The sequence below is a fragment of the Bos taurus genome, chromosome 11 (genome assembly GCF_002263795.3).
Source record: "Bos taurus isolate L1 Dominette 01449 registration number 42190680 breed Hereford chromosome 11, ARS-UCD2.0, whole genome shotgun sequence".
Taxonomy (NCBI): domain Eukaryota; kingdom Metazoa; phylum Chordata; class Mammalia; order Artiodactyla; family Bovidae; genus Bos; species Bos taurus.
In genome coordinates this window covers 94,283,708-94,296,802 of record NC_037338.1, presented here as the reverse complement: position 1 = coordinate 94,296,802, position 13,095 = coordinate 94,283,708, and the positions used below count along the sequence as shown (strand labels likewise).

General features: G+C 41.2%; 1 protein-coding gene across 9 annotated transcripts in view; it reads left to right on the top strand.

Moving 5' to 3' along the window:
* The window catches only part of STRBP (spermatid perinuclear RNA binding protein), a 198,700-nt gene that overhangs the window by 150,208 nt on the left and 35,397 nt on the right, over window positions 1-13,095 (top strand). For 8 of the 9 annotated variants that reach the window (XR_236501.4, XM_059891235.1, XM_059891236.1 and 5 more), the window contains 4 exon segments: window positions 2,810-2,944; window positions 3,155-3,295; window positions 6,392-6,515; window positions 10,701-10,745. Coding sequence is in view for 8 of the 9 variants with exons in the window: in XM_059891235.1 (XP_059747218.1) it covers window positions 2,810-2,944; window positions 3,155-3,295; window positions 6,392-6,515; window positions 10,701-10,745 (445 nt within the window). In the remaining variant the exon portion in view is untranslated. 9 annotated transcript variants of the gene reach the window in all.

Below are 13,095 nucleotides of genomic sequence, written 5' to 3'. Positions count from 1 at the left end.
TGGGCTGAATTAGTAGCAGTTAGGAGAGTATATTGGAGAAGGCACTGGCGACCCACTCCAGTACTCCTGCCTGGAAAATCCCATGAACAGAGGAGCCTGGTAGACTGCAGTCCATGTGGTCGCTAAGAGTCGGACCCGACTGAGCGACTTCACTTTCACTTTTCACTTTCATGCATTGGAGAAGGAAATGGCAATCCACTCCAGTGTTCTTGCCTGGAGAATCCCAGGGACGGGGGAGCCTGGCAGGCTGCCGTCTATGGGGTTGCACAGAGTTGGACACGACTGATGCAACTTAGCAGCAGCAGCAAGAGAGTATATGGAAGTTCTGGTAGTGAATCCATCTCTGCTTTGCTTCCGTAAAATGTAGTAATGGAACTTTTATTTTTGTCTTGACTCATTTTTATAGAAGTGATTTCAGGGGACTTCCCTGTTGGTCGAGTGGCTAAAACTCCACGTTCCCACTGCAGGGGGCCTGGGTTCAACCCCTGATCAGGGAACTAGATCTTGCATGCCTCAACTAAGATCCAGTACAGCCAAATAAAAAAATAATTACATATTTTTAAAAAGTGATTTCAGGTTTGAAAACAGAGAGTGATTACCACATAGAAAAATTTCAGAAATTACTCATTACCTTTAAAAGACGGAGACCAGAATTTTGCCTTGAAACTTAAAAAAATGTAGATTATTTAAAATTCTTCAAGAAATGATGTTTTTAACAAAATGATCCAGGAATGTTTATTAACATTATCTTTTAAAATTGTCCAGTGTTCCACTTTGATAATATCAACTCCTTATTGAATCAACATAGAGTATTTTAAGAGAATCTTGCTGTCCGTTAGGTTTATATACATTAAAATCCTATTATATATACTCGTTGTTCACCATTTCTTGAGCAATTACTGTGGCAGAATTATAGACATGATCTCTAACCTCAAAAAGTGCTCAATCATTGGGTCTTTCTAAAATTGTAGTTATGTGGTATTTTGTGATTTATTTTCAGTCCTAAGCTTCGCACTCTTACATGAATTACTTCTCTTCCTCACTGCTAGTTTATCTTTGTGTCAATTCTTTCCATCACTCCTAGAGTTGTTTTCTAATTTAATCATGATTTTGTCTCTTTGAGACCCCATAGACTGCAGTATGCCAGGCTTTCCTGTCCTTCACCATCTCCCAGAGCTTGTTCAGACTCATATCTGTCGAGTAGGTGATGCCGTCTAACCATCTCATCTTCTGTCATCCCCTTCTCCTCCTCTCTTCTATCTTTCGCAGCATCAGGGTCTTTTCCAGTGAGTTGGCTCTTCGCACCAGATGGCCAAAGTATTGGTTTTCCGTCTCAGCATCAGTCCCTCCAATGAATATTCAGGATTGATTTCCTTTAGGATTGATTAGTTTGATCTCCTTGCTGTCCAACGGACTCTCAAGAGTCCTCTCCAACACCATAGTTTGAAAGCATCAATTCTTCGATGCTCAGCCTTCTTTATGGTCCAGCTCTCACTTCCATACGTGACTACTAGAAAAACCATAAACTAAACTGTATGTGACCTTTGTGGGCAAAGTGATGTCTCTGCTTTTTAATACGCTATCTAGATTTGTCATTATTGTCCCCTATATTAAAGAAGGGCAAATATAAAATAAGAAAAAGACATCTCACTGATACACCAAGAGGATTAGTTTAAGATAAAGAGATTTACTAGTAAATGCAGACTTATTTATCATCTGTTCTGTATTTGGTACTGTGGTTGATAGTAAGGGCATACGAAAATGAACCAACTCATAGCTTTGACTATATGGACCTTTGTCAGCAAAGTAATGGCTCTGCTTTTCAGATTTAAATCCTCCAGTGGCTCCCTGTTGTCCATAATAAGGTCGAAGCTCATTTGCATGACATTTGAAGTCCTTAATGGCTTGGCTTCATCAAGGGTGTTTCTAATCTAGTTCTGCTTTTGTCTCCTCACTCCCTTAATATAGCCAAATAGAATTTATTTACGTTTCCCAAACAAATATTCTTTCCTTCTCTCGGGCTTTTGCATGGCTGTTTCTTCTGTCCAGAATGCCCTTCTTCTATGTTTCCTCCTTATCATGGCCTGGTACTACTTACCTATTAAGATCAGTTTTGTATGGCACTTCTAGGAAAACTACCCTGTTTGCCCTAGAAAATGATTACTTGTACTGTGTTTCCATAGCATGCACCTGCTCTATAGTGTTCATTATTTCGTAGTGATTAGATCAGTCCCTCCCACTGTACTCTAGATCCTTGAGGGCAGGGAATGACTGCTTTTATTATTTTTAAACTTCAGAATTCATAGTCTATAGCCTGCTGTTTTTACTGTTGGTTCCCTCAAATCTCTTTAGAGACTGAGAGGTGTGTAGGCACATTTTCTTTCCATCTCCCAAATTGAGAGCTGTTTAAACTTTATCCTAAAGGTAAAAAACATTGAATGTGAATCTTTACTCTTCTACCTACACTGTCAGTCATTTATAGTTTTGTTCTTAGATCTTGAACACACTAGATCAGAGCCTGGAGTGTCAGGTAATGGCCAGGCTCCACTGCTCTAGCATCCTGCTTTGTGGAGACCTCTTTGCTTCCATGACAGGCTGGCGAGATGACTTCCTGCAGTGTTCACTGTATGTAGGATTTCTGTCCCTTTAGAGATGTTTTGTCATTCATACGTAGAAGTAATAATGCATCCTAGCTCCCAAATGCTTTCAAGTATAATTTTTGAGCCTCTTTTTCAGTAGAGATATAGTATACTTGTATTAATAAGAAATCTAATATTTTAAAATCTTCCTTGATTGAACCTCCTTTTAGGTAAGAACTCAGGGCCCTATCCTCACAGCAAGTGGCAAAAATCCTGTAATGGAGCTCAATGAAAAAAGAAGAGGTCTCAAGTACGAACTCATCTCGGAGACTGGTGGAAGCCATGACAAACGCTTTGTGATGGAGGTATGTACCTAGATACAAGCCAACCTTATTTTTCCCCTCAAAGACATAGGTTGTTCTGAGCTTACTTTTAAAAAAAGAGTTAGACTCAGTCAGTTCTTATGGTACTATTTGACTTTTGGTGTTTTTGTTTTCTGTGTTATGATACATTTAAATTAAAACTACACAGAGGAATTACATGGGATAACTGCAGAGTGTTGTTCTTGATTTTAGGTAGAAGTGGATGGACAAAAATTCAGAGGTGCAGGTCCAAATAAGAAAGTGGCAAAGGCAAGTGCAGCTTTAGCTGCCCTGGAGAAGCTGTTTTCTGGACCCAATGCAGCAAATAATAAGAAAAAGAAGATTATCCCTCAGGTATGAGTTAAGCATTAAACCTTGGAAAGATACCACCAGAGTGAAATCTCCTTTCATGTCTTTGTGCCACTTGAGATTTTTCTGAAGTTATTTATTTTTCTTGCTTGGACTTGGCAACTTTTTCTGTTGGGTTGATCATGCATAATAGAAATAACGATTACTGGTCCCCTGTTTTGTGGTCTTTCAGGCAGATCCTATGTTAAAAAGAGACCATTGGCTTTAAATATTTGGGGCCTCAAGTCCTCTTGAAGCAGTGTTGAAGGGCTGGGACTCTAATGAGATCCTGCGTTTGTTTAGGGAAGCTGCCAAGAGTGTTGGGCTTATTCTCATCCCAGCCCGCAGTTGTTTTATTTCCTTTCCAGTTTTGTCCTTTTACATTGTTTATTTTGGGGTTTCTTTGAGGGCAGCACAGTGGAAATTGACCCTGTGTTGCTTTTGTTCGTTACTGACACTGGAAATGTCAGAGCTACAGAAAGCCCAGGATTGTAGCAAGGATTGCAGTAAGAAAAGATGGCTTCCTAATTGCACGCTTTTGAATAACAGATTCTCCCATGCATTCATTTACATATTCAAAAATATTTTCTAGACATACACTATGTGCATGATTGTGAGGGGAAAAGAGACATGTAACTAACTATAAGACACATTCTCTCTCTGGTGGAGAATACTGGTATAATAATATCTGAATATATTACATGATAGGGAAAAGTCAAGTGAAAATCTTTAGACCAATAGAAGGAAGCATAGATTATTTAAGATTCTGTGTTAAGTATGCATATGCAAAGTCCATTGTTAACAGGGTAGAATAGATCACAATAGAACACTTTGAACGCATTGACACTGCTTGTAGTAACGCAGCTGACAGTAAAGGTTCCCTTCGAAACCTGATTTTTCTTGTTCCAAAGACTGTGGGCATGCTCCTGTTGTATATGATATCCATCTTAGAAATATGTTTTGTGTTCATTTACATTTTTTGTATTTATTATAATAAACACTGCTTATATTCTAGAATTCAAAATATAAACAGAAAATTATTACTGAATTGAAATACAAATAAAGCATTTAAGTTGTATTGGTACACGTGTAGAGAAAGGATAAATGGATTTTCTTTTTTGAAAATCTTTTATAAGATGTTCTAAATTAGTAGAAAGATAATTGTGACCTTGTTTGTTTTGGTGTGTTTTTCTTGTGCATACATCTTGTATATGGTCACTTAATTTTAGTGTTTATAAAGCCTGTGTGCAGATAACTTATTAGGTTTGGGTCTAGGAGACAGGAGTTTGACTTGTGTGGAGTCACTGTGCTGCCGCCAGATTGCTAATTCCTGACTGCATTTGACTAAGCTGTGTTTAAAAAAAAAGTCTGCATGAAGTTCACTCATTTTTAGAAATTTTCCATACTAGAAGATATAAAACTCATGTGTTCAATGTGCTTGACAGCCAAGAAGCAGTCTATTTTGGATTTGTGGGTTGGATTTTTTTTTTCAGCCAGAAGGGAAGATGGCTGTTCTCTGTTCATGATACGTTTGACCTTGAAGCTGTCTTCTATTCAGTCATACTAGCGATAGAGGCTATCCTAGGAGGAAAAAAGGTGGGGATTTTTCAGTGAGAGATAAACGTGTGTATGCACTGACTGTTTAAACTGTGTGTAGTGCTGCTGACTTGCTCTGCAACGCTTTTGAGGCTCTGAACCTCCTTCCCTGAAGCTTGGTTATAGCAGGGAATGTTACTAGTTTCTTAATTTCCCGAGCTTGAGTTTTTGTTGCATTATTATATTAAAAACTAAACAATATTTAATTTAAATCTAGATGTTTTCTTATTTCTTAAAATTTCAATTTCCGAAAGAAATGTTTTTGCATTCCTGTATACTGTTACTCCTTGTCTACTTTTCAGTTTTATGTCTGTTTTCTCAGTTGCTCTTTCTACTCTGCAGTAAGGAAAACAAAGTAGATGTCATAATCCCCATTTTACAATTAGAGGGGAGACTGCCATAGAGATTCTGCGACTTTACCAGAGTCCTGTGGCATTTTAGAGCAAGAAGGGATTTTAGAGATGATACACACACACACACACACTCCCACCACGCAGCCCCCACCCTTGCTGCCACACACACACACACACACACACTCACACACTCCCACCCCGCAGCCCCCATCCCTGCTGCCACACACACACACACACACACACACTCACACTCACACACACACTCACACACTCCCACCCCGCAGCCCCCACCTCTGCTGCCACACACACACACACACTCACACTCACACACTCCCACCCCGCAGCCCCCACCCCTGCTGCCACACACACACCCACACCCACACCCACACCCACACCCACCCCGCAGCCCCCATCCCTGCTGCTAGAGGAATCTTCTTCCTGAGGTCTCAGCTACTTAGAGCAGGGACTGGCATTCACATCTTTGGTCTTCCTGTCTTAATCTTCCCCACCTCTTTCTGTTTAAACCTGACTCAGGTTCATAGCTAATTGTAGGAGGTTTGCTGTATTTTTTGGTTTGTTGGAAGAGAATTTAGTGGATTTTGAACCTAGATATCAGGTGTCTGTAATTACTTTTAATTAGGCCTAAAATAACTTTGGATGTAATCTGACTGCTGAAATGTGTGTGTAGAAAATGAACTGTTTCTGGATAACCTTCAAGTGATAAGAACACTTTATCTGCATACTTCTGTGTGTGTGTTAGTCGCTCAGTCGTGTCCAACTCTGCAGCCCCATGGACTACAGCCCTCCGTGAGCCTCTGTCCATGGGATTCTTCAGGCAAGAATACTCGAGTGGATTGCCATTTCCTTCTCCAGGGGAGCTTCCTGATCCAGGGATCAAACCTCAGTTTCCTGCAGGCAGATTCTTTACTATTTGAGTCACCAGGGAAGCCCAGCATACTACTATATGTCAGCATATTTTCTGGACTAACTCTAATATGTCATTTTTATTTTACAGATGATAAACTGAAGTCATCAAAGGCATAGATGACTTGTGTCATGTACAGGCTTAAGTTTCTTGTAGAGGTTATATACATTACAGAGTTGATGAGATGATCTTATTTCTCTCAGTAATGAAATGTGTTATTTTTAACAGGCAAAGGGTGTTGTGAATACAGCTGTGTCCGCAGCAGTCCAAGCTGTTCGGGGCAGAGGAAGAGGAACTCTAACAAGGGGGGCTTTTGTTGGGGCCACAGCTGCTCCCGGCTACATAGCTCCAGGTATAGTACAACCTGAGAGATGTCTGCCTCCTTTTTCTGGGCCACAGTTTCCAAGAATAGCTTCTCCTTTATTTTCCAGGGTTACACAGGGTTTCTGGAAACATAATACAGGTATAGGATGCATGTGCACTGAAATTTAAAAGAAGAGAGTCTATAGAATGTTATTAGGTTTTCTCCTGGAATTTGCTGAATGACTAGAGGCCTTTTGGAGGGAGGTGACAGATGAAGAATATTGCACTTGGTGGAGGGGTCATATTTTGACAATGAGAAAGCTCAGAGATATTCCACACACTGGGGAGTTTGGATACTGAGCAGGGTGTATTCATTAGGGACACAGATGACAGGTTGGGTATCACAGGTGAGAAAAACGATTGGTAAGAGGCTGCTCAGTTGGGGTGAAGCCTGACGGTGTTAGCATTTCTTTAACTCAGTGTCTGGTGAATCATCAAGGGCTGTAGAATTACATAAAAAAGAAAGGGGGAGCTTTCTTATTCAGTGCTCAGTATTCAGTAGATACTTACATATAAATGATTTCAGTTACTTGATTTTAGTCTTTACAGTGTTTCCTCAAGTAGAAATTATTTCTGTTTTTTTCCAGATGAGGAAAAACTAAAGTTTAGGGAGGTGAGGCAGTGAGCTCAGTGTGAGACATCTTGTGAACAGCAGAGCAGAGATCTGAATGTAAGAGTTTCTAGTTCCAAAGTTTGTATTATTTCCATTTCACAACATGGCTTGAGGAAGATGGGGAAAGAAGCCTTCTTTCTGTCTTCTGTTCCAATCTTTATATCATTTTAGCAGTAGCTATACGGCTGTCTTGTTGAAGTTAAGTTAAATTCCTGTAATCGTGCAAGCATGGAACTTTGAACTTGACAAGTAAACCTCTTGTAGTTGTTGATCAGATAAATTGTCGTAAAGATTGGGTCTTGTCATTATTTTTTGTGTAACTGTGTGACACTCATAAAAAGTTCACTTAGATTGTGGGTTATTTCCCCCCTGCCCCAAGAAAGAATTAGGATAGGCTTTTTGGGAAGTTTTGTGGATAATGTGGCTTTGGAGTTAAGCTTCTAGAAGTTGATCCTCTAGGGGCTTAGCTCAAAAATGTGTCATATAAAGAATGTCCTCTCTCATTCAAATATTGTGTGCCTGCTCTGACGCAGAGCAGGATGGCATTTTGTTCTCCTGGAGTGTTTGGCATAAAGATGAGATATACTAATGGAATGCTCACGACTGACCAAGCTGCTGTGATAAAGGAGAAAGGCACAGTGCTGTGAGGGAACGTGACAGGGAAACCTGGTCTAGTCTGTTGGGGACTCAAAGGTTTTCCTGAAGACGTGACACTTGAACTGAGCTTTGAAGAATGAGTAGGAGTTAGAGTAGATTCAGATGGAAGAGCACTGCCTGCAGAGGGACCAGCATGTCAGCACCCTGTGGTGCTGGTGGGAGGGAACTTAACTCATTTGAAGAACTGGGATGAGACCAGTCTGTAGTGTGGAGAGCCCAGGGAGTGGGTAGGGTGGATTTGAGCTGAAGCTGGATGTTTAGTCCCAGTCCTGGAGGTCTTGGTTTGGGTTTTGGTCTTAGAACCTAAGTGCGGTGGGAAGTCGTGAAGGGTTCTAAGAGAAGGGATGAGATCAGACTTTATTTGTAAAAATCACTCTCTGTTGTATGAAGATGACTTGTAGGGGCAGAAGTTGGCATGCCAAGACACAGTAGAAGGTTTTTGTAAACTCAGAGCCCAGATAGGAGGCAGTGGAGGCACCTCCTGTGAGTGTAGGGAAGTAGAAGGGTGGCAGGAAGTGAGCAGATGGAACAACTTAAGAGGCAATTGATTGGTTTATTGTGGAGAATGAAACAGAGTGAGATTTCAAGTGTCCCTGCAGGATCTTCAGCTGCAGGAGGTGGGTTGGAGGTGGTGCCATTGAAAGAGACAGACGCTGAAAGACCCGTGGCAGTGGGACCAGGGGAGGAAGGAGGGTGGTTACAGTTTGATACAGTTTGTGTGTCCAAAATTAAGACCTTTTTCTGTACATCTCACTATTTTATGGAAATTTAAATTTTTTTTTTGCCTTGTTTAACGTCTTGTTAAAGGAAGCGGCTTTCATTAAACAGTAGTAGGCAGCTTGAGGTGAACTGTCTTGCCTTTGGTGATGTGCTTGTCCGGGTGTGTCCAGCTGCTGGGTCATGGAATGTTCTCCTCACTCAGGTGGCCAGCCACCATCTGCTAGTAGCAGTGATTGTGAGGGAATCCGAGTAGCTTCTCTCTTACATCATTGCCCTGAGCTCTGCAAAGGCCTGTCTCCTGAAGGCTTTCAAAAGGAAGTTCTTTTATAGCCTAGAGAACATTCAGAAGAGGTCAGATTAGATTATGAATAGGTTATATGCCTTTTGCAGAGCGTATTCCTTGCAGCAGGGACTGTAGTATTTTTACATATGTTTTTAAATGCATTCCTCTGCGGTCGGTTTCTGCAGAAGACTGAGGCTCTGAGAGGGTAAATATTAAATAGTGCGTGCAATTCAAAGTCACCTTGCTTAGTGGGACGGGAAGTCAGGATTAGAAGCTCGTGGCCTGTACTGGAGCACAACTGCTGGCCAGCTCAGCAGTTATAGTTTCTCTCTTTAAGGAGATTTTAGTCAAGCCTTTGAAACTATATAACCTTTGCCAACCAACTGCCTTTTCCTGGAATAAATCTGGTATACAGCATTCTTTTTTAAGCATTAACTTCTTTTTTGGCTTCTGATACTTTTCCTACTGTTCATTTCCTACTGCTTATTTCAGCTGTCTTTTGTCCTCTTGAAATATGTGATGTAGTGAGCACTAAAGACTCAGTTGTACAGCCCCTAGGTTTATGACTTAAGTGTAGACTAAAAAGTGAAAAATTTTATCTCTTATGAAAATGTTTCAATTAGTCCCCAAAAGCAGTTTACTTTTTTTTTCAACGTATGCTTGAATATTTTGTCTCAAATGAGAGATTTGGAACTGAGCATTCAAAGATGACTTAAGATTTAGCATCTGCCCCAGGGAATGCTAGGGGTCACTTGGGATGGGAACAGACACTTTAGAAAGCACCATGAAATACAATATAAGCGATGATATGGGGTGGACCGAGTGAACCGCAAGCCTAGGGGACTTCACAGAGGAGGTGATTCCCAAAGGATGAGTTGGAGTTGATCAGCTAAAGAAGAAGGGAAAAAAATCATTTTAGCAGCAGAAATGATTGTAGGAAAAGGGGCTGTGAGGTTAAAAGGCTGGATTTGTTTTTGGTACAAGGTGAAGGGCCCATGTAGATTTTGTGCCTTTATTCTGTTTTTCCTAGAGATTTACCCAAGTGTTTTAATATTTATATGTTTTAAAGTCATTTTACTGAAAGGTTAAAGATTGTTTCTGTTAACATACTGTTTCTAACCCCTATACAACTATAAAGTAGCTTGGAGGGTTTCCCATCTTATAGATGAAAGTGGCAGCTCAAAGTTAGATATCTGAGGACATAGAAGAAACTAGTGGTAGAACTAACTGGTTCAAAACGTGTTCTTTGTACTAGTTTATGTTGACAGTATGAGCCTTTTCATAGGCACCAGATGCTAATGTCAATTTTAGCAACATTTATTGAGAGACCCCGTGCTGGGGCCCAGAATTAGGATATAAGCAAGGCATGGAGCTCGGCCTCAAGCCTGCAGCCTGATGTGTGTGCCTCTTTACTGGCATTTGAGGCTTTAGTCTGCTCTTGTTACTGCTGTCTGAAAAAAGACTTGGAAATTTCTATTATCCAACTTTGAGAAATTGGTAATTTGAGTGGTTCTGAGTATTGTTTTGTTGAACAAATTATGTTTAGTGAGTGGTTACTACATGCCATTCTGCTAGGTTCCGGTGATACAAAGATGTATAAGACTTGAGTCTCTGCCATTCTAGTGGGGAATGCAGGTAGAGTTGATAATTAGTGTAATGTGGTAAGTGTAGTGAGAAGTAAGTGTACCCAGTGTCTGGTAGGCCATAATAAAAAGCTTCCAATCTGCGTAGGCATGGAGGGATTGGTGGACTAGGGCCATCCTGGGAAGGGTTCTTGTTCAGCCACACCTGGAAGAAGGCCTCAGGCAGGGCCCAAGGTGTCGGGCGGCGTTCCTTGTGAATCGGGCCAGCGCTGACTGCCCTTTGTCCTGACTGATCTGCTCTCTCCTTCTTTGCACCAGGCTATGGAACACCCTATGGTTACAGCACAGCTGCCCCTGCCTATGGTATGTACACTGTCTTACTGATTTCTCCTTTTAGCCTCTCTGCACAGCAATCCAAAGCACAGTTTGTATCTAGGGTTTCTTTAAATGAATTGGAGGATCTCAGACCTACTCATTCTAGTGACCCAACTTAAATTCCCTTTGAAAATGCCACAACCTTGTGGTTCTTGGTTTGGTTGGAGTTGCTCTTCTCTCTGCTTTGCCTGATTGAAGGACTGCTTGTTCTAATTGCCTGTTTCTGACCATATTGAAATTAAATATTCTAAGTAGTTCTTCTTACAGCCAACTTACACTCCATTCAAAGGCTACTGAAGGGCCATACCCAGTTCCTAGCTTGGCTGCCTGCCAGTAACAGAGGCACATTTAAGTTTCTGGTTAGAAACTGTATGAACTGCAGGTGATTTGAGTTAGGGATAGGAAATACTCACTTCACATTGGTAGTGTTATGCTTTGTTGTGAATTTTGCTGTGGAGGTGAAGGGAACAGGTCCCAGAGAGTGATGCAGGGTTATCCACAGCAGTGTTACCCAAGTTCTTACTGCAGAAAGTCTGTGTAGTACATGTGAGAAAATCATAGGAATCTCTCTTCTCCCTTCAAAAATAAAAATAAAGGCAAATGCAGAAATGAACCTCAGTGGCCCTTTGGATAACTTTTGAATGAGGTTTATGTGGCAATGGAGGCAGTAGGTTTGGAGTCAGTGATATGCTCTCTTAGACATCTTTCCTGTCTTGGGTGCTACATGGTATAGAATCAGCCATCTGCAGAATGTTTGTCACTTAGAGCAAAAAGAGCGCCAGTGTGTGTGTGCTCATGTGAGTGTGTGAGAGCGTGCGTGTGGAGCAACACGAGTGCGTGTGCCCCAGTGCGACCCTAGGCTGGGCGTGCGTGCACACGGAAGAGAAGGACCTTGCCTGTGCTGCTACTTGTGGTGGTGGTCCTTCACACGAGCCTCAGGCCTTCCTTGTGCTTTTTCTCTTCATGCATCAGCTTTCCCATTTTTGTTTGGATGGAAATTATGGGTCTTTAAGACACTGCTAAATTGAAGCTTCATTTGATTTCATAACTATAGAAATAAGTAGAAAGTGAACAATTTGAGCACTTGCCCCATTAAGATAGATCTTTTACAACCTGGAAAGATGTAGGGAAGCTGGAAGACTGACATTTGGGGTAGGTTTTCTCTAAGGTTGAGAACAGAGTCTGGAGTTTCAGCCTTACCTGCATGTCTCCATTGGCATACTCAGCTGTGGCCAGGGGCTCCCCGTATTCTGTTTATTCTTAGATACGAGGAGGGGGTTAGGAACTGGGGGCTCATTTAGGAATATGCTGTCTTTTAGAATTTATTTTAAATTCAAACTCTCTAGCTTCTTTTGATTTGGCCATTTGCTTTTACCATTCAGCCAACTTCTGCATATCTCGACCACCTCTCCTTCCTGTGAATTAGGTCTGGTCAGTTTATCCAAATACATTTTGACTCACTGGACTCATTGTGATATGTCTTGTGTGAAAGCCAAAGCATCTGCCTTCTAGGGCAGGTCCTTAAGTTGGTGCCTTTCTTTTAGACATAGTAAGACCCATGTTCTTTAGGTTTGCAAGAGCTTTTTTTCTTTAAAACACTTACCTATCTAGGCTCTAAGGTACATTCATGTTTTTCCTCAGTCTTTTTAATTTCTCTCTTGTTCTTCCCTTTCCTCTAACATTAAACTTCCACCCTGCGGCCTCCGAGCCCGCTCTTCAGAAGGCTCCTCTCTTCCATGTGTCATATAACTGACTTCCAAAGCTGGTGAAATTTAATGCCCCCATTTTTCACATAAAAGATATGGTTTTTAAATGTTACTGTGATGCCAACCTACTAAAACGATGCTTTATTTTGGCTGTAAGGTAAACATGTCTCTGGCCTTCGTAAAGCTGTTGCATGTGGGGTGGTTTCCCTCTGATCATCTGGTGCTCTCAGATACCTGCTGTTGCTGCTTTGTGATTTCTCCATAGGTTAAACGTTAGAGCAGAAACAAGGAGCAGATTTCAAATCATGCTCGAGTATGCAGAAGTTTGTGAGGCCACAAGAACTCGTTAATTACAAAATTAAGAAAGTAATTAATCTTTCCAGATTTGCCATGCCAATATTGGCATTAGCCATTAAGATAAATACCTGGTCACAACTCCAGTTGGAACTGTCTTTCTGGGGAGCTGAGGCCTGCACAGAAAGCTGTGTTTGAATCTTGACAATCCCTGTTTCTCCTGTAATATGTGATGTGCCGAACTGAGAGTCACTTTAGAATATCAATGGCATTGCTTTTGAGCTTTGTAATTGATGGCAGCTCACTCAAATGAAATCCCTTTTTGGATATCATTCTTC